This window comes from Sus scrofa, chromosome 9, assembly GCF_054392235.1.
Source record: "Sus scrofa isolate SSC_HxYL_T2T_F1_AM1 chromosome 9, Sscrofa_HxYL_maternal_Yorkshire_Landrace_v2.0, whole genome shotgun sequence".
NCBI classification, from domain to species: Eukaryota; Metazoa; Chordata; class Mammalia; order Artiodactyla; family Suidae; genus Sus; species Sus scrofa.
Genome location: NC_139391.1, coordinates 52,964,358 through 52,986,506, shown reverse-complemented (window position 1 = coordinate 52,986,506; position 22,149 = coordinate 52,964,358). Strand labels below are relative to the sequence as shown.

Sequence of the window (22,149 nt, the reverse complement as noted above, 5' to 3'; positions counted from 1 at the left end):
TATTTTTTAAACCCAGCTGGCAACTTGAAGAAGTGAAACCACATCTAAATTCATTTATTTAACACAAAATACTTATGCAACAAATAGTGGCTCTTCCTACATGATTTTAGGAGAAATGTGGTCATAATGAATTTACTGGGACTCACCTGCCAAATTGTACAAACTACACATTTAATAAATCCTGACCTGTAAGTATGTTCCAAGTGTAGGGTATCGTATTAAGGCCATAATTTTAATGGTACCATTTATGGTAACAGAACAATGTTCTATTAAGACCAAGAGACCCAGCTAAGGGATCGAAACTTTTTAAAATATAAAAAATAATTTGTGGTAGTGACAATGAACATTATAAATCTGCTCTAACATTCTTTGATCCTCTGGAAAAGCTTTACCAAGAATAGCCACTGTACAGACTATATCACCACTATAAATTCATGGCTGCAACCCTCAGCTGGATCCTCACTCTGACAGTCAGTCCTGTTTCTGTAATCAGTTTCCTCTCCCTTTACCCACAATGATATTTTCAAAACTTCTACACTCCTATCAAATTACCAAGACCACCCTCCAGTATCTCACTACTTAGCATATGATACCACCTTTCATTTCACAAGGAAACTAAAGCCAGTGGAAGCTCCCTCAACTTGCCACTACCAAACCTGCTAACTTACTTGCATTCCAACCCATCCTCTTCTCCCTTCCATTCTCCCATCAACTGTTCATTCCTCCACTTGTATTTGAGCCCATACCCTCCTGCCTCTCAGGGATTTTGACACTCTTTTATTCCTTCTCAGACTTTTTTAGCTTCTTCCTCTTAAACATGATTAGGTTTAGCCAAACTTTTTATTTATTAATCCATTAATTCAATTCAAATTTTTTTTTTTTTTTTTAGGGCCGCACCCTCGGCATATGGAGGTTCCCAGGCAAGGGGTTGAATCGGAGCTACAGCTGCTGGCCTACACCACATTCTCAGCAACTTGAGATCTGAGCCTCATCTGCCACCTACACCAAAGGTCATGGCAATGCTGGATCCTTAACCCACTGAGAAAGGCCAGGGATCCATCCCGCATCCCAAAGGATGCTAGTTGTGTTCCTTAACCACTTAGCCACGATGGGAACTCCAATTCAAATATCTTATTAAGCCTACTATGTATCAGACAGTAAAATGGGAGAAAGAGCACACTGGTATGCTGACCAGAAAGATCTAGTAAAGAGGGGAAAATTAACGATTCAGGAGAAAGAGAAAAGAAATTACTAACCAATGTCCCTGCATAGGCAAAAGGAAACCAGGTCTAATGCACAAGAAAAAGAACTGGATTCTATGTGGAGCAGACTCTTTATCCAGCAACAGGGGAAATAGCAGAGAATATGAACATAGAGGCAGTTAGGTAGGTGGAGATGGTGGTAGGAGCTTGCAGAAGTTCCCTTGTTATTGCTTCTATTTCCCAGAGAAATAGGAAGTATCACCACCAACTGAGAGTGAAGATAAAGAGGAAGTATTAGAAGTTGAAGAGAAAAGAAAAGGTATAAAAATATAATTTAGGAGAGTAGGGTTGTAAAAGTGGGGAAATGCTTATGATTGCCTGAAGAATTAAGGTTTCACTTGAAATTAGTGATTCTGAATTTAAAGTAGACATCGTTGTGTTTTTCCCACTAGTTGCAATTTGGTGTGGAGATTTAAATGTAGAATGCATGGAAAACTGGATTAAACTTGGATTAGGTTTTACTCAGTAAGTATGATGAAGACAGAATGGGTAGGGAAGTTGAAGATAAATATAAAGTCATAATTTTAACTAACCTTGGGATTTAAAATAGTGAGGATAAAACTCAGGACCTAGAGAGGAGGCAGATAAAATACACTGAGAAAGCAGTAGAATTAATGGATTGCAAGTTTAGCTATGGTCAAAGCATGGCTGGAGTCATGAGCTAGAGGGAGGAAACCAGAAAAACATATACTGGTGGTCAGAGCAGAATGCTTGAAGACAAGATCGCTAGCGGAGAGAAAGTCAAGGAAATGGGAGGTGAAGATACTGCAAGGATCATCCCAATGAATATTTAAACCAACAACAACCATGACAAAAATTACAACAAGAAGCTGTGTTGGAAAGGTGATAGTGGGGTGGGAATTTTAATCTGAGGTTCAAAAGTGGATTATTACAAGGATGGAATAGTGGACAGGAGAGTCTGATAATATGATTCAAAATGAAGGGGGGAGGAATGAAGGAATGAGGGAAGTAGGGAGAGAGTGACAGTGAAGATAAGAACCAGGAGATGCCTACCCACTCTCAGATCCGAGGGTAAGAGGTTGTTAGAAAGAGGAGTTCCCGTCGTGGCGCAGTGGTTAACGAATCCGACTAGGAACCATGAGGTTGCGGGTTTGGTCCCTGCCCTTGCTCAGTGGGTTAACGATCCGGCGTTGCCGTGAGCTGTGGTGTAGGTTGCAGACGCGGCTCGGATCCCGAGTCACTGTGGCTGTGGTGTAGGCCGGTGGCTACAGCTCCGATTGGACCCCTAGCCTGGGAACCTCCATATGCCACAGGAGCGGCCCAAAGAAATAGCAATAAGACCAAAAAAAAAAAAAAAAGAGGTTGTTAGAAAGAAAACACCTACCAACTGAGAGGAAGCAGTATACTCAGGGGACAGCTGGATTTCAATTAGAATAAGGTGGAAGGAAAAAAAACATTCAGGAAAGAGTTAAAAATTCCTTATTTATCCCCAGCTACTGTACTCTCCCAGTTGAACTTCTTTACTAAGCTATCTACACTCTACTTCTTAAATCTTTTAGACTAGAATCACTGTACTCTAGAGATTTCTCTCAACCCTCCATTAAAACTGCTCCTGCCAAGGAGTTCCAGTCGTGGTGCAGCAGAAACAAATCCGACTAGCATCCATGAGAATGCAGGTTCGATCCCTGACCTCACTCAGTGGGTTGGGGTTCTGTCGTTGCCTTAAGCTCTGGTGTAGGTTGATAGCTGTAGCTCCGATTCCACTCCCTAGCCTGGGAATATCCATATGTCATGGGTGTGGCCCTAAAAAGCAGAAATAAATAAATAAATACAAAAGCTATTTGCTCTGCGTCTTAAAAAAAAAAAAACACAAAAAACTGTTCCTGCCAAGATCATGAAATCCACTGAACAAAATTTTAGGCTTCATATTATTAATTCATTTAACAGTATCTGTCACTGTCACACATTTTCTTTCCTTAGCTTCAATTATTCCAGGTTTGCCTGAGGTTCCATCTTTCTGCCTACTTTTCTGTTTACCTTGCCTCCAACTCAAACCTTAGCATTCTTTAAGATTCTATATACTCAATTTAATCTACCTCCACAGTTTAAATTTTACCACCTATTTGCAGAAAATACCTAAATTGACATCTTCAGCTTAGCTGTCTCCTTAGTTACACACATGCACACACCCCTAGGAGACAGTTTTACTTAACTTCCCAAAGTCAACATGTCCAAAATCAAATAAAACTTCCCCCCAAATCTGTTTCTCCTTTTGAGTTACACTCCAGTAAATGGTTTCACATTTACACAGTTGTTCAAACCAGAAAGGAGACATCCTTGATTCCCCTTCATTTTCCGTATAAAAACAATCACTGGTACTATCAATTCTAGCTCTTAAATTTCTTTGGAATCTAACTCTTCTTTCCAATCCCCTGTCTCTAACCTAGTCCACATTACCATCTTTTCACATCCAGGATCAAAAACAATGAAGAAAAGTCTTTTAAAACTGAATATACAAGCACGTCACTTCCTTGCTTAAAATCTCTCAAAAGGTTTTCCTGGCGGCCTTTAGTTAAAGTCCAAGATCCCGAACGTGGCTTACAAGGTCCTCCACTACTTGATTGCTATTTATCTCTGTAACCTCTTCTCAAATCTCCCTCCCTTTCCCCCTCTCTATTCATTTATTTACTCTACAAAGTGTACTGAATACCTAAAACATGCCTCACATCGTGAAACACCAGTGATGCAACGGTGAATAAGCCAGACATGGTCCATGCCATACTGGTCTTCTCTCAAGTTCCTGAAATGCACCGCTTTCTAAACTCCAAGACATCCCCAATGCCACTTCTGTATTCAGAGTCTGCCACTCATCTTGCTTGTACTCATCTGGTTAGCTCCCCTTTAATCTTCAAATCTTAGATTTAATGTGATTTCCTAAGGAGGATACGTTTTCTCTGCCAGTTAAGACTTGGTCAAATTTTTAGCTACAGTACACTGACTTTCCACTTTATAGTTATTAATAAACAAAATTATTTTTTTATATTTCTGGGGTTTTTGTGCTAGACCTTATCATCTCCATGAGGACAGAAACCACAGCTACCTTGTGTTGCTGACTTATGATACTGACTTTGCAAGTACCTTTTCTTTCACAGAAAAAAAAGAATTGTATTTTAGGATATTACCTTTCTTAAGTGGTTTGTTGTACCATCTATCTTTTTTGATGTCTGGGATGGTAATCCTTACTGATGGATTCTCAACTAGGATTTTATGCAGCAGGGCTAAAAACAAAACATTAAGATAACATTTATAAAAGAGTCACACAGATCAGAAAAGCCTATAGCTTGTGGTGCAGAACATATAGTAAGTTCCCATTCACACAGTTTTATAAGAGGAGTTGCCTTTCAAATAAACTTTTTTCTTTCTTTCTTCTTCTTCTTCTTCTTTTTTTTTTTTTTTTGCTTTTTAGGACAGCACTAGCTGCGTATGGAAGTTCCCAGGCTAGGGGTCCAATCGGTCGGAGCTATAGCTGCCAGCCTATGCCAGAACCACCGCAACGCTAGATCTGAGCCGCATCTGCGACCTACACCACAGCTCACAGCAACACCAGATCCTTAACCCACTGAGCGAGGCCAGGGATTGAACCCGCAACCTCATGGTTCCCAGTCAGATTCGTTTCTGCTACACCATGACAGGAACTCCTCAAATAAACTTTTAAGAGACAATAAAAAACCATCAACACCAAAAAGATTTTCTAAAGGACTTATTAGATCTAAATTCAATCTAAATCCTTTAGATTTAATTAGGACTAACTAAATCTAAAGGATGAAAAGGAAGAAAATTAAGCCATAAACACAAATGGAAACATAGGGAATTTTTTTCTAATGATGAGGGAAGAAAAAATCTTTCCAAACATGACAATATAGTCAGAAACCACAAAAGGGCAAGATATTAAATTTAAATAAATAAAAATATAGCACTTCTGCATATCAAAATAGCATAAACAATAAAAATATATGACAAACTGTCCAAAATATTTGTAATAAATGCAAAGATTTCATGATATCGATATTTTTTTAGGAAAAACCCTGATATAAAGAAATAAGAAAACTTCTTACTAAATACAAGCAAAATAGACAAACCCACAAAAACAGACAAAAAGCTAATAAATACATAGTGGATACACACCTTCACTGGTACTAAATTTAAAATAAAAATAAAAACAGTGAATATATTTCTTAGAGGCAGGCCAATCAGGTTAGGAAAAAAAAAATGTTAAATGTAAACTAATGAAGCTGTGATGAAATGGTACAAACTTTCTGGAAAATAATTTGGCAAAGTAAACCATAATAATTAAAAACTGCATATATGGCGGAGTTCCCGTCGTGGTACAGCAGCAACAAATCTGACTAGGAACCATGAGGTTTCGGGTTCGATCCCTGGCCTTGCTCAGTAGGTTAAGGATCCAGTGTTGCCCTGACCTGGGGTATAGATTGAAGACGTGGCTTGGATCCCACATTGCTATGGCTGTGGTGTAGGCCAGCGGCTACAACTCCAATTGGACCCCTAGCTTGGGAACCTCCATATGCCGCAGATGTGGCCCTCAAAAGCCAAAAAAAAAAAACTTGCATATATCGGGAGTTCCTGTCATGGCTCAGTGGTTACTGAACCGACAAGGATCCATGAGGATGAGGGTTCCATTCTGGCCTTGCTCAGTGGGCTAAGGATCTGGCATTGCAGTGAGCTGTGGTGTAGGTCCCAGATGCGGGTCGGATCCTGCACTGCTATAGCTGTGGTGTAGGCTAGCAGCTGTAGCTCGGATTTGACCCCTAGACTGGGAACTTCATACGCCTCAGGTGCAGCCCTAACAAAGACAAAAGACATGGAGTTCCCATGGTGGTGCAGTGGTTAATGAATCCGACTAGGAAACATGAGGTTGTGGGTTCGATCCCTGGCCTTTCCCAGTGGGTTAAGGATCCAGCATTGCCATGAGCTGTGGTTGTAGGTCGCAGACTCGGCTCGGATCTGGTGTTGCTGTGGCTGCGGTGTAGGTCGGTAGCTACAACTCCGATTGGACCCTGAGCCTGGGAACCTCCATGTGCCGCGGAGAGTGGCCCTAGAAAAGGCAAAAAGACAAAAAAAAAAAGACAACAACAACAATAACAAAAACACTGCATGTATTTTTGATTCTGTGATTCCACTTCTGGGATTTTATTTTAATTAAGTAATTTAAAATTATGTGCAAAGATTAAGTTGTATGGACAATCACCATATCTCTTTTTTTTTTTTTTCAACGTTATAACACTGAGAAATTAGAAAAAATTCAGAATTTCTAAAAAGGTGGACTGGATAAGTATTATAAGGCATGTCCATATAGCAGAATACCATCACAGCCTTTAAAAACAGTGATGTAGGAGTTCCCGTCATGGCGCAGCGGTTAACGAATCCGACTAGGAACCATGAGGTTGCGGGTTTGGTCCCTGCCCTTGCTCAGTGGGTTAACGATCCGGCGTTGCCGTGAGCTGTGGTGTAGGTTGCAGACGCGGCTCGGATCCCGCGTTGCTGTGGCTGTGGCATAGGCCGGCAGCTGTAGCTCCGATTGGACCCCTAGCCTGGGAACCTCCATATGCCGCGGGAGCGGCCCAAGAAATAGCAACAACAACAACAACAACAAAAGACAAAAGACAAAAGACAAAAAGACAAAAAAAACCCAAAAAAAACAAACAGTGATGTAGACCTATAATTATAGTCATGGAAAAATGTTCACAAAGCATTAACACAATAAAGACAGGTTACAAAACAGCATGTATAATGGGATCTCATTTTTTGCAAAAACACACATACTTATAAATAATATACATATATAGCAAACATATATATATTTTACTACAAAGTGTAGAAGTACATATCAAAATTACTATAAGAAGCTATTTCTGAGTGCTGGAATTATAGGATTGGATTTATAAAATTTTTTATTATTTTCCTAATTTATCTATAAGGATCACAGGTTATTTACATAATGATTTAAAAGTTAAGAAGAAAAAAAAAGTAAGAAGAAAATTCAAACAGCGCTAGGCTTCACTATCTAAGAAATCAATACTTTAAATTAAGATAACCCGGTTACCTAGAGGAGCAGAATCGATTTTTTTCCAAGGGTTGAGGTATGTTTTTTTTTCTTTCCAATCACAATATTCCTGACAACTATCACTAGGCTGGTCCCACGGCAATTCTAAAAAACAAACAAGTCCCAGTTTTCTGAGTGTTTGCATCATTGTACAATAAAGGTTTTAAGGGAAAATAATCAGTGACACAAATCCATTAAGTTTCCTCCAAATTAATTAAATATGGTTTCCAAAATAAGAATGTCAACTCAAAGAAATTTCAAAGGCATTTCTAAGATAGATAGTCCATGTCCTGCCTTACTCTATCCAAAATTACTCACATGAATTTTCAAAGAGAGAGCTACTGTTATATGTCATTTAATAGCTATATACACACTTCATCTTTAAAAACCTCTGGGATTGAAAGTTCCAACTTGGTTATAAATAAGTTAATATTAAAATACTATCACATAAATACTATTCCCTTGATTTATTTCATTTATTTTGGTACAACAAATCTGGGTTTCCATAGGAAATTATCATAATTTATCATATGATAATTATTTATCATAATTAAGTAGCTCTTATAATAATCATTTATCATAATTAAATAGCTCTTACCTCCAGCCAACATTGCAGTAAGTACTATTCCACAGGACCAAACATCAACTGGTTCTGCATGAAATTCTTTTCTCTTCAGAAGCTCTGGAGCAACATATGGTAAAGTACCACACATCTTGTTCAATAAACGCTCACGATTATTGTGCCGAAAAACGGTTGCCAAGCCGAAGTCAGAGATTTTGAGGTTATCTAAACCAAAGGAAAAAAGATGGCACTGGATAAAAATATTTTGTAAATAGATATACTAAAAGAAATTGAGTTTTATTGGAAAACCACTGGTATTACTTAAGATTTGTAGATTCTCTACCTTAAAATGACCAAAAAGAAATTTTTAAAAAGAAATAAAAGACGTTGTCATATAGATAAAACTAGGAAAAGACTTCATGGCTTTCATGAACACACAAATATCATGGACCAGGTTAAAGAAAGATAATGGAGTCAAAAGGGCTTTCTAGAAAAGAACACTCCAGGCCTGGGCTAAAAGCAGGACCATGCCCTCATCAGGCTGTGGCAGAGGGCAAGAGGGAGACATCAATAATATATTAGGCACAACTTTCTCAGCAGCGAACAAACCCAGCTGGTCAGAAGAAAATGTACAAAGACACTCCAAAACTAAAGATCCACATATCACCAGAATTTCTTGTCGAAGTGACTAAGTTTAGAAAAGGAGGAGGAACTCTGTATAAAAAACAAACCAGGAAGTTCCTGTCGTGGCACAGTGGTTAACGAATCCGACTAGGAACCATGAGGTTGTGGGTTCAATCCCTGGCCTTGCTCAGTGGGTTAAGGATCCAGCGTTGCCGTGAGCTGTGGTGTAGGTCGCAGACGCAGCTGCGATCCGGAGTTGCTGTGGCTTTGGCGTAGGCTGGTGGCTACAGCTCCAATTCAACCCCTAGCCTGGGAACCTCCCTGTGCCAAGAGAGCGGCCCAAGAAATGGCAAAAAGACCAAAAAAAACCCAGAAGAACACATTTCCATTCTAACTTCTCATTTTCAACACACACAAACTGCAGGCAAAGCTTCCTTATAACTATACTTAGTAAATATCTACCACAACTGAGCGACACTGCACTAGCCATTGCAGGTAGATAAATTACTGAAAAAGACTAACTATAACAACTGCTGTGAAGGTTATGAAAATGTAGGACATTACAAGATCTTACAGAAAGGGAATCTAACCTAGTCTTCAGAGTTGGGGAGAACCCCTATTATTAAGTGTCCACTGGTACAACTTTTTTAGAAAGCCATCTGGCAGGAGTTCCCGTCATGGCGCAGTGGTTAACGAATCCGACTAGGAACCATGAGGTTGCGAGTTCGGTCCCTGCCCTTGCTCAGTGGGTTAACAATCCGGCGTTGCCGTGAGCTGTGGTGTAGGTTGCAGACGCGGCTCGGATCCCGAATTGCTGTGGCTGTGGCATAGGCCGGCAGCTGTAGCTCCGATTGGACCCCTAGCCTGGGAACCTCCATATGCCGCAGGAGAGGCCCGAGAAATAGCAAAAAGACAAAAAAAAAAAAAAAAAGAAAGCCATCTGGCAAAAGATGCCAAAATTTGAAATACTCACACTCTCTGAACTAGCAATTTCCACTTGTAGGACCATATCCACAAAAATACATCCAAAAATTCACAAATAAGGATATCTATAACAGTATTATTTGTAAATATCTTAAATGTCCATCAATAAAGAAATAATTAGGAGTTCCCACTGTGGCACAGCAAATTAAGGATCAGGTATCATTGTAGTGGCTGGGATTGCTGCTGTGGCACAGGTTTGATCCCTGGCCTGGGAACTTCCATAAGCCAAGGGCACAGCCAAAAGAAAAAATACAAGAAACAAAGTCTATCTACTCTACTGACATGGAATTGGGTATAAATGAAAAGAAAGGCAAGTGCCATAATAAATATTCATAATAATATAACTCAATTATTGTATTGGCCTGTGCACAAATTTACGGAATAGGCATCACTGCTCTATTTTTTTCAAGGCTAGAAACAACTTAAATGTCCTCAATTAGGGGACTGATTCTTTAAAAATCAATTACAGCCACCCAATATAAGAAGTAAGCTGTCGATAATAATTACTGGGATGTCTTGGGAGGTACCTACTGTCATAATCCTTTTAATAGGTATATAAGACACAGTCTTAGCAAACCACTGAGACTTAGAGTTCCAAGTTAACTGATAGTAATCACTGAAAATACTAATGGATGACCATAGCATTCCTTAGATTCTATTGTTTCACCAATTCTACTACATAATACTTAGCTCTAACTGCATATAATAAATTTAACTTAAGGATTGTGATTACTTCTAAGAAAAAAAAAAGGTACGCACATCTGTGAAGGAATACACAGGAAGACTTACACTATATTGGTGTTGTTTTCCTTTTTATAAGATTATCATTAAGCAGAAACAGAAGATTATTTATATAATATACAAGATATGAAATATCAACGTAATGAAAATCCACTCACCTAATACCTAGTTTAAGACCATTTTATTTCCTTTGAAATCTCCTATAAATCCTTCCCTAAATATTATTACCTTTCCTAACTGCAGTCCTTCCTTTTTAGAAGTTTTTATGTGGCTTGAAATCTGCATTTAATCAGAAAAGGACTCAATTTGTAGGTGAGGAATAGGAAAAATTGATTATAATACCATCGAAGCTATTAGTATTCAAAAAGTATTGGACCTAAAATGAAAAATAGAAACAGAAGGAGGGGAGTTCCCATTGCTGTGCAGTACAAATGAATCCAACTAGTATTATGAGGATTCAGGTTCAGTCCCTGGCCTCGATCAGTGGGTTAAGGATCTGGCGTTGCTGTGAGCTGTGGTGTGGGTTGCAAACATAGCTCGGATCCTGCATTGCTGTGGCTGTGGTCAGCGGCAGCTCTGATTAGACCCCTAGCCTGGGAACTTCCATATGCCAAGGGTGCAGCACTAAAAAGTGAAGAAGAGCCAGAAGGAAGTCTCCCAGCTTGTGCTCTCGTTTCTCAGAATTCATCAACAGACCATTCTATGGTTCCTTTTCCCCATACACCAAAATTTTGAATAGCTAAAACTGTGCTAAGCACCTTATAAAACAACTTGCAATTTTGAATAGCTAAAACTGTGCTAAGCACCTTATGAAACAACTTGCAATTTTGAATAGCTAAAACTATGCTAAGCACCTTATGAAACAACTTGCGAAAGGCTAAATAACCAAGGGAGAATCTTAAGTAGTTAGGTTAGTAGATGAGTTAATAAAATGATACCTAAAACCTATTAACCAAAATCTTAAGACTGATTGTAACTGATTGATGGGTTTCTGTTGATTTTTTTACTTTCTTCTTTAAACTTACGATCTTATTTCATGATTAGCTTTTATCCTTATAAAAAGGAAAAAAATCAGTATTTTTAATTTGGGAATAAAGTTTTCACATTCCAGATACTCCATTTATTATATAAGCTGGCTTAATTTATCTCCTTATATAAAGGTAAATCATAGAGTTCAAAAAGAGGTCAGAAGAAGGTTGTTAAGAACATACACATACATTATGATGGGGCACAATACTGCCAAAAACACTAAACCTTAGGGTTGGACAAGATGCTAAAAGTACTTTGGTCCAACTAGCCAAGCAATGTTTAAATTCCCTTTATAATATCCCTGATAATGAATAACCCAGGGTGAGTCTCATGTTATAAAATAACCTGTTCAGTTGTTGGACAGATCCATCAATGGGGGTCATCACTGCACTACTCCAAATTGCTTCCATATAGTTTTCATTCACATATTGTGAACAACTGTATTTAACAATTAGCGAGTTTTCCTTAAGTTCCTCAATTATTCCTTATTTTAGCTTCCAGCTCGTTCATCATTCTGGTCACTCCCCTACAAAAACACTTCAGTAGTCTACATGCCTTCACAGAACTGTCCTCAATACCCATTATTCCCGCTGTGGCCATACCAGAGAAGTGCTGGATGCTGTCTCCCTCACTCTCACCTTATCTAACCTTACTCTTCTAATCACCAAATCACACTGGGTGACTAATATGAAGTTTGCTGATTAATAAGTTTTTTTAAACCTTCTTTGCTGCCAGAAGTTTGCCATTAAAATATACTTATTTGGTTGGTTTTTTCCAATCCAAATACTGGGTTGTACTGGAAAACAACTGGTTACATCTGACTCACATCTCACGTCTGCTAAATTCATTCATTCAATAAACATTTTTGAAAGCCAACTATTTGCCAGGCACTATTCTAATACATTAAAAAAAAAAAAAAAAAAAAAAAAAGTTCCCATTGTGGCTTAGCAGAAAACGAATCTGACTAGTATCCATGAGGACAGAGCTTTGATCCCTGGCCTCACTCAGTGTGTTAAGGATCGATGTTGCTGTGGCTGTGGTGTAGGCCAGCAGCTACAGCTCTGATTTGACCTCTAGCCAGGGAACCTCGATATGCCATGGGTATGACCCTAAAAAACAAAAACAAAACAAATCGCTGCCTCATGCAGCTAACACCTGTCACCTTTTTTGATCCTGATTCTAAAAGCTAACACTTTCACTATCCATCCCTTTCAGTTTTTATGACATCCATAAAATATAACTAAACTCCCTGCAACATGTATCAGATTTCTCTATCACATCCGCAATTACATCATAAAGAACTTGTCGAGTCTAAATATACTGAGTCTCCCAAATCCTTTAGACTTCTCAGATTTTTTTTTTTTTTTTGGTCCTGCAATTTCAGTAGTGGAAAAGCCCTGATCCTGCCTTTGTATGGTTGTATTAAAATTATTTAAAATAAAATAAAATAAAATGATTTGGGTAGCCATTCAGGTTGCTATTAAATGACAAAATGCTAAACTTACCCCTTTCATCCAATAGGAGATTTTCTGGCTTAATATCCCTGTGAGTTATTCCAATACCATGCAGATAAACCTAAGAGAGAAGGAGCGGGAAGCACACCAGAATTCGGTAATGTACTTTACAGACGAATTTTAAGTGAAAGGAAAAGAGAAAACTTGTACCTACCACCCCTGCCATGAGTTGATGGAAGAACCTCTGAGCATCTTGTTCAGGCATGCCTATGTCTGGCTCTATAAGAATTAATTATGAAAGTCAGTTTACCATCTAAGTATAATCAGGCATCAACCACATAGTCTCCTAATTCTAAACATTTGTGATTGTACTTTAGCAAAGAGAATCTAACATTAATAACGAAAAGATTCTGAAGTTTAATGACACATATAATACTTAATAACTCACATTTTCCCATTGGTAAAGTGGCAAAAATAAATTAACATCACAGGAAAATTACAGAGAAATAGCAAACTATCACCAAATCAAGAATGCAAGCCATACCTTGAAAGTCCCTACTTACCTTATACTAACCATGATTCATTTGTTATCCTTCAAATTTTCCCCTTATTTCTTCCAAATGCTATGCCATTATTTTTTCCACTCTTGAAATGTAATTGTCAAAGTGGAAGCCTAGGCAAATTCAGGCTGATTTCACTAAATATTTAACACATTTAAAATTCATAAAATTTCTCACACCAAAAAGCCACAAATGCCTGTTTAGTTTCTTTAGGAAACAGTTTTATTTTTTTAAAAAGGCTTTATTATCAATAATCTTTTTATATTGATCTCCCTCATGAACTTTTGACTTTTTTCATACTCAGCTCTTTTCTGAAATACATATTGGAGATTCAGTCACTCTTTAACTCTTAATAACGCTACATAATATATTTACAGCCACAGAATATATTTTATGTACTTCTTAGTGTTAATATCAAGACTTTGTGAGAACTATGTCTAGATACTCATGTTCCAACAGAACAAAGGGTGGGGAAAAAAAATGTAATGTATACATGTAAGGATAACTTGATCCCCTTGCTGTACAGTGGGAAAATAAAATTAAAAATAAATAAATAAATAAAATAAAAAGCTCCATCCCAATGAAAAAATTTTTTAAAAAAAAGACTTTGAATCTACAGAGTTTTTAAGTAACAGATACAGAATTTACTTTATATAAAGCAATCCTAGAAAACTCAATTATTTCACTTATATAACAACATGCTATTATTTTAGATTATAAATGTATGCAATGATTTCTTGTGACCAGAATGTCTACAAAGAAAAAAACTGCATAGGCATACAATATATTGTACTTAGGCTACTTCACCATGAGATCATAGTTTATCATTTTTAAACTCTACAAAACAGCAATCCCAATCAAAATCACTTATATAACGGGAAAAAAGTTTCTCTGATGACTCTACCTACGCATTCAGTGTTGCAAAAACAAGAAAATTTACTCCAATTTCACTATTTCACAAGCAATTCTGAATGGACAACAAACAAAGAGCAGACTCAAGATTAAAAAGCAAATTTAAAAACCTGGTTAGCAGAATAATTATCTTAAATCTTTTCCATACCTATTCTATCAAAAAGTTCTCCCCCACTACAGTACTCCAGAAATAAATACTGGATATTGCCTTCTCTTCTGTGCCCATAGAATTTCACTACATTCTCATGATTTAACATTTTATTGATACAGATCTCTTTTTTAATATTTTCTGGACAGTCTATGGCACGCTTCATGTCTACAATCTTCACTGCAACTGCTTCCTCAGTTCTTCTATTCACAGCAAGTTGAACTCTAAAAAGAAAAAGGAAGAGTTACAATATTCCAGTCATTTGATTTCTATCTTTTGAAACTTCAAAAGATTAAACATAATGCATCCAAAAACTATGTTACATTTATTACTTTCCTCCACCTGGAAGAAACCACGGGAATGGTTTCTGCCATGTTCTCAACAGATACCACTACTTTCTGAAATGTCAAGTATGACAACTAGTGCTCCAAAGAAGTCACTATGTTGTATATCCAAAAGGCATTTAATAAATGCTTGATTAATGAGAAAATAGCAGTTCTAGGCCACATCACATATGCACATGCTCTATTCATTTAATTTGTTTTCCTTCTAGCTTTACTGAGATATGGTTGACATAAAGCAATGAAATGACTATCACAATAAGTTTAGTGAACATCCATCAACTCATATAGACACAAAATGGAAGAAATAGAAAAAAGGGAGTTCCCATCATGGCTTAGCAGGTTAAGGACCTGATGCAGTTTCCCTGAGAAGTGCGTTCCATCCTTGGTCTTGCTCAGTGGGTTAAGGATGTGGTCAAGCCACAAGCTGTTGAGTAGGTCACAAATGCCACTCAGATCTTGTATTGCTGTGGCCATGGTATATAGGCCAGCAGCTGCAGCTCTGATTCCACCCCTAGCCTGGGAACTTCCATATGCCACAGGTACAGCCTTAAAAAGAAAAAACAAACAAACATGAAATAGACAACTCTTTGTGTTAAGAACTCTTACTATCTCACCCTTTTAACTTTCATATGTAACATACACCCTGTCAATTACATTCATCATGTTGTACATTACATCCCCAGTACCTATTTATAATTAGAAGTTTGTACCTTTTGACTGTCTTCAATTTCCCCTCCCCCACCCCACTCTGGTAACCACAAATCTGATCTATTTTTCTATGTGTGTTTGTTTTTAAAGTATAACTGATCTACACTATGTTTGTTCCTGTTACAACATAGTGATTCAGTATTTCTATACATTTCAAAATGATCTCCATGGTAAGTCTAATTAGGCTTACAAAAGTATTATATAGTTATTGATTATATTGCCCACACTGTGCAATTCATCCTGGAGACATTTATTTTGCAACTGGAAGTTTGTATCTCACGTATTTCTTTCCCAGCCCCCCTTCCCCTCTGGCAACTACCTGTTTGTTCTCCGAAACTGTTTCTCTTTTATGTTTGTTCATTTGTTTTGTTTTTAAGTTCCATATATTAGGTGAAATCATACAATATTTGTTTTTCTCTGTCTGACTTATTTAAAGTTAGCATAATACCCTTTAGGTCCATTCATGTTGTAACTTAATGGCAAGATTTCATTTTTGCTCTATTCATTTAATTTTAATATATTATCTAGCATTTATCAATCCCATTCTATATATATCTGCGGTAATCGCTGTAAATACCTACTGGATATGTACTACTATTGCCACATTATAGCTGAGGAAACAGAGGCAAACAAGGACATTAAGAAGCTTGCCTAGGAGTTCCCGTTGTGGCTCAGTGGTTAACAAATCCGACTAGGAACCATGACGTTTCGAGTTCAATCCCTGGCCTTGCTCAGTGGGTTAAGGATCCTGTGTTGCTGTGGCTGTGGTGTAGGCAGGCAGCTACAGCTCCGATTAGACCCCTAGCCTGGGAACTTCCATACACTGCAGGTGCAGCCCTGGAAAAAGACAAAAAAAAAAAAAAAAAAAAAGCTTGCCTAAGAACACAAAACAATGGTGAGCATGTGACAAAGTGAGGATTGGAAACCAGGCAGTCTGACTCAAGTCTGTTCATTTGCTCATTTAACCACCAGCTTAAACACCAGGAAGGAATGGTGGCAGGAAACTGATTTCAGAAATCTCTTTTGGCTCTTTGGGCAAAAAATGCTTTTTAAAAATAAGGAAGAAAAATAATTAATCCTTACAGAAGATTGTGTAGCTTCAGTTCCCCAAAGTTTTGGGTTTCAAATGCAAAGATCTGTTCTCTAAGGTGCCACTGTGTTAGAATAAACATATTCCAAAAAACCTAACATGTACTCAAAGGAGACAACAACCGACAGGAAACTAAAGCGAGTGTGAAGGCAGGGTTTAAGGACTCAAACTCACTCTCCATAGGCACCTTCTCCCAGGGTTTGCACCAAGTCCCAGTCTTCCACAAAGGGCACTGCCATGTCTCCACTAAGTCCCACGGCTGTAAAAGGCAGGAACCCAGAAAAGACGGCATATGAGGATAAACTTCAATCATCTCTTAAGCCACTGAGCTCCGCCTCTTGCCATGATTCTTCAAGATAAATCACAGCTCCTGGTTTCCCCTAACATCTCATCCATATTTTTATCCAAGCCGTTAAAGCACAAGCAAGTATTATGAACTCTGGCATTTCGTTGGTAACTCACAATCCCCATTCCCACACAAACCCAAGGCTGAAACCCCGCATTCCAGGCGGCAGAGGAGATGTGCTATCCGCATTGGGAAGTGGGAGGACCAGTGCTTTACCGTGGGGGACCAGGAAAAGGGGTGAAAGGTGAGAACTTGGGTCAGAGTCAGGGATGCTGACTAGTGAAGGAAATAACTGCCACGACCGCAGCCCCTCCTCCCCATCGGCTCACTCCCAATTCCTACCCACACCCCGTCCCCAAGGCCAGGAGGAGCCCGGGGCGGGGCCAAACTGCCCCAAGAGGCGGAAGGAAGGGCTGGGTGGCTCGCGTGCGGCCGGGGCCCAAAACTCTGGGGCACCCAGCCAGCAGAGGAGTCGTCTCTCCAGTCCTTGTACAACGAGGACCTCCTGGCATCACACTCCTCCACCCTCCGATACCGCCCTCCGCGGGAGTCTCTCTGATCCCCCGGGCTCGGCGCCGAGAACGTTCTCTCGCGGTGCCCCTCCTAAGTCTTATAGACCCCGAACTCCTGCTCCAGGGGCCTTTCCCACTCTACCGGCCGCCCCTCCTCACCAGGCCGTCCTTTGCCCGCCACCACAGGAATCCAAATGCAGGACTTTTCCCGCCAAAACTTGCTAGCGTCACATTGTCGCAAATGCGCGCTCCCTTGCCGTAAAGCAGGAAGCGCGCGTTCTGGGGCTCTCGGGCTCTGCAGATTGGCCGCGCCTCGGGTCCGCGCCGCTCTTCGCTGCGTTCTCAGGCCCGCCAGCCAATATTACCTTAAGATCGGAGGAGATCCTGGCTGAAGAGGTTTAAGAACTGCCGACCTCATCAGTGCGAACGACCTCTGGGCACAAACGCTAAGTGGGACCAGGCGTGTATCCTCGGCTGGCTGGCCTCGCGTTCCAAGGGATTGAAGCACCGCAGGGCTCGCTGCCCGCCGCCCCCGACCTCCTGGCACCCCAACCCTTGCCTGGCAAGGTGTTGAGGGTCACACTCAGTAAGGGTTGCCTCTTACTTGAAGGTGTGGGCCAGGTAAAACCGGAGCTGAGAAGCTAGTAACAGCTGTTGAGAACTGATCTTGTGAAGAAGGAAAGTAACTTTTGTGTTGGGAGAGAGAAGCATCAAAGAATGGCTGCAAGGGGTGGGAAGGCGTCAGGATGAATAAAGCTGCTCTTGTATTTTTGAGGTAATGTCAGGATAACCAGTTTTCCCATCTTATCTAAGCTGCCTCCAAAACAATACCTCAACCCAACCTTTTTGAAGGAAGTGCAACTGCATAGCCTAGTACTACCCGCTCTCTCATTAATGTGTAAGAAACTGGCAGGTACAAGCAAAAAGGCTGCGCATTTTACAATGCAAAGTTTAAAAGCAGAGTATCCTGTTTAGGTGGGAAAGTCAATTCTGAGAAAAGGACTGGCTGGAGTACAAAATCATGTAGAAAAACTGAAATAGTTACTCCCCCTTGACAGTAAATTAGACTAGGAACTCAAGGCACAGGGCAGATCATCTCCATTAAGTTCTCCAATTCTCAAAACTGGGCCACATGCATGCATTGAACATAAATAGCTATTGATTGTGATACTGGCAATAGACTAAAGTAAGTGTAAAATATATTATACAAAAATGCAAACATTTGATTTAAAGAAGCAAAGTCAGGGACAGAAAAACAAGACCAGGACACTTCAAAATGCTCATCACAGTTTAGGCTTTTGTTAAAGTAAGTTTTCCACATCATTTTTTTCAGTTTTGGCACTGTGTGCTGCAGACAAAGAATATGAAGAAAGGAAGAGGAGGACCTGCACAGCTTCTTTGTATCTTGATAGAATTAAGGTATCTTAGCCTGAAAATAAGGTATACACTTTTCAGGCAGAATACCAAACATAGCATATAGAATAGATGCACACAATAACATCTGTCCCCTTTTTTAACCTTACTAAAATAATTTTAATAGTAAATATTAAAATAAATTAACTTAAATAGTACAATTTTATTGTTTTGGTTTTCTTGGCCATGCCCACATGTGGAAGTTCCCAGGCCAGGGATCAAACCCACACCACAGCAGTTATCCGAGTGACACCGGATCCTTAAACCACTACACCACAAGGGAAGTCCTAAAATTTACTTTTTTTTGCTTTTTAGGGCTGCACATGCAATATATGGAAGTTCCCAGGCTAGGGGTCGAATCACAACTGCAGCTGCCAGTCTATACCACAGCCATAGCAATGCCAGATTCAAGCTGTGTCTGCGACATACACCACAGCTCATTGCAATGCCAGGTCGTTAACCCACTTAACGAGAACAGGGATGGAAAAAAAATTTACTTAATAGTAAATTTTTAGTGTCTCCGCTGTGGCACAATGGGATTGGTGGCGTGTCTGCAGCACCAGGATACAGGTTCCATCCCCCGGGCCCCACATACTGAGTTAAAGAATCCAGTGTTGCTGTTGCTCCTTGTAGGTTGCAACCACAGCTTGGATCTGATTCCTGGCCCAGGGAACTCCATATGCTGCAGGGTGGCCCAAAAAGAGGAGGAAAAGTAAATTTTTTTTCTTTTGTATTTTTAGGGCCACACCTGAGGCACACGGAGGTTCCCAGGCTAGGTGTTGAATTGGAGCTATAGGCCCGGCCTACACCACAGCAACGCCAGAGTCAAGCTTCATCTTCGACCTACGACACAGCTCATGGGAATGCCAGATCCTTAACTCTGAGCAAAGCCAGGGATCAAACCTGAGTACTTCTGGATACTGGTTGGGTTAGTTACCGCTGAGCCACGACAGGAACTCCCAAAAGTAAATTTTCAAAAGGGAATAACCCTCATAGTGTATGAAATAATATTTTGCAAAGTCTTTTAGATGAAAGGTGAATAATTTAGATGAAAGATGAATCCTAAAGCCAGCAATGGGGAATGAGAAAAGCAACTTCATTTACATCCTTGAACTCTTTAAAGGCTTAGAGTTGAATTAGGGACAACTGGGTGAAAGTGGGGCTAAAAGAGGGTAGGTTGTAGAAAGACTGTATATGAAACAAATAGACCTTTGATCCCCTCCCTCCTCTGTCTACCCAAGAAACTGCCTCTCCCCAAAGCTGGTACAAAACTTGATAGGGTAAACACAAGATGTCTGAACTGGGAAGCATGAGGCACAGCCAAGCCTTGGCTACTTTACTTAAAAATAATATTAAGTTTACGCACTAAAGGTTGAACCTCTAAGCTTTCTTTCCTCACTTTATTCCCAGAAATCTGGCAGCGTGGCATGTATTCTTCAGAGGACGTAAAAGATTCTAGGGAATCTTACCTATATAGAAGAAAAGATCTAAAGATACCAGTATCAGGGATTTCATAATGTAACAACTCAGCCAGACCACAGGAGAAAGAAACCCACATTCAATAAGCCCCATTCCCCCGCCAGAGGCCATCCAACCAGGATCCCACTCTTTAAAAAGAGGAGACAAGCAAGAATTTGAAAAGGGCTTTAATCTGAAAGATATCCAAACAAAGGAATATTCAAACAAAAAAGCTCTTGAACATTAAAGAATATGATAGAAAAAAAAAAAAGGGAAATAAAATAGATGGGTTATGGAAAAAAGTTTAGGAAATCTTCCAGACAGAAGTATAAAGATGGAAAACAGAAGAGTAAATATAAGAATGTTGGGGAATTTCCAATGTGGCTCAGTGGGTTATGAACCTGACCAGTATCCATGAGAATGCAGGTTTGATCCTTGGCCTCACACAGTGGGTTAAGGATCCAGCATTGCTGTCAGCTGTGGTGTAGGTCACAGACACAGTTCGGCTCCTGAGCTGCTGTGGCTCCTGAGTTGTTTGGAATAAACAAAACAACTGGAGAAAATTTCCCACAATGAAAAACTTGACTTTCCAAACTGATACCATACTTTTCCAAACATGACTTTTCCAAGTGTAAAGCACCCAACACAGTGGCTGACCCACTCCAGACACATCACTTGGTAAAGTTTCACAAGGTTACATACAAAGAGGAGTTCCCATCGTGGCTCAGTGGTTAACGAATCCGACTAGGAACAATGAGGTTGCGGGTTCGATCCCTGGCCTTGCTCAGTGGGTTAAGGATCCGGTGTTGCCATGAGCTGTGGTGTAGTTTGCAGACGTGGCTCAGATCCCGCGTTGCTGTGGCTCTGGCATAGGCCGGCAGCTACAGCTCCAATTCAACCCCTAGCCTGGGAACCTCCATTAAAAAGAAAAAAAAAAAAAATTACATACAAAGAAAAGATACTAAGAAGTCTGGGGAAGGAGTGTAAGGGAATGGACACATACAAAAAAATTAAGAATCAGAATAGCATTGCCCTTCTCAGCGTTGAGAAAATAGAAAACAATGGGCCAGTGCCTTCAAAACAAATCTAAGTAACAGTTTTAACCAACCTGGAACTCTCTATACCTGGTCAACCTATGAAGACACAAGACACATTCAAGATCTCAAGAAATATCTCCTACACACTTTCTCAGGAAGGTAGTTAGTGGTAATAAATTAAGAGAGAAGCCAGGGGGCATTCCAGCTGTGGCTCTGGTAACGAACCTGACTAGTATCCATAAGAATGCAGGTTTGGATCTCTGGCCTTGCTCAGTGGGTTAAGGATCTAACACTGCCATGAGCTGTGGTGTGGGTCAGAGATGCGGCTTGGATCCCATGTTGCTGTGGCTGGTACAGGCCAGCAGCTACAGATCCGATCTGACCCCTAACCTGGGAACTTACATATGCCACAGGTATGGCCCTAAAAAGACAGAAAAAAAAAGAAAAAAAAGAAGAAAAGAAAGAAAGAAATCAGGGGATTAACACACAATATAACTGAAATGATACACCAACCCAAGAGGGGTGTAGCAAACCTAGACAGTAAACCAATCCAAACTGGAATACAACAAAACAGGAGACATCTATAAGAATGAATACCTAACGAGTCTGAACATATTACAAGAAAGCTGGCACCAATGAAGGAAAGTTTGGGGAGAAATTAGTGACAAGTACAATAAACAAGTGAAAAAACTCCCTCCAAGAGTTATGAAGGAAAAAAAAAAAAAAAAGTAGTTAACAGTATATACCCATGTGGCCTAGCTGTGAAAAGATTTAAGGGTAAAAACTACTGAGCTAACCCAAATCATAACTATAACAGAGCCTTAAGATGGTAAGAATACGTGTGTCCATGGTGAAAAAGAGCTAAATCCTAAATTTCTGCACC

General features: G+C 39.7%; 2 protein-coding genes across 2 annotated transcripts in view; both read right to left on the bottom strand.

Annotated features, from left to right (window-relative positions):
- The window catches only part of CHEK1 (checkpoint kinase 1), a 31,402-nt gene extending 13,846 nt beyond the window's left edge, over positions 1–17,556 (bottom strand). The window contains exons 1-8 of the mRNA XM_005667481.4: positions 17,518–17,556; positions 16,675–16,759; positions 14,359–14,582; positions 12,953–13,017; positions 12,790–12,859; positions 7,943–8,131; positions 7,345–7,449; positions 4,406–4,501 (exon numbers count right to left, since the gene is read on the bottom strand). Coding sequence (XP_005667538.1) covers positions 4,406–4,501; positions 7,345–7,449; positions 7,943–8,131; positions 12,790–12,859; positions 12,953–13,017; positions 14,359–14,582; positions 16,675–16,739 — 814 coding nt within the window. The 5' untranslated portion in view covers positions 16,740–16,759; positions 17,518–17,556. The remainder of the gene's footprint in view (positions 1–4,405; positions 4,502–7,344; positions 7,450–7,942; positions 8,132–12,789; positions 12,860–12,952; positions 13,018–14,358; positions 14,583–16,674; positions 16,760–17,517) is intronic.
- ST3GAL4 (ST3 beta-galactoside alpha-2,3-sialyltransferase 4) overlaps positions 1–22,149 on the bottom strand; it is a 1,054,305-nt gene that overhangs the window by 781,418 nt on the left and 250,738 nt on the right. The window lies entirely within an intron of this gene.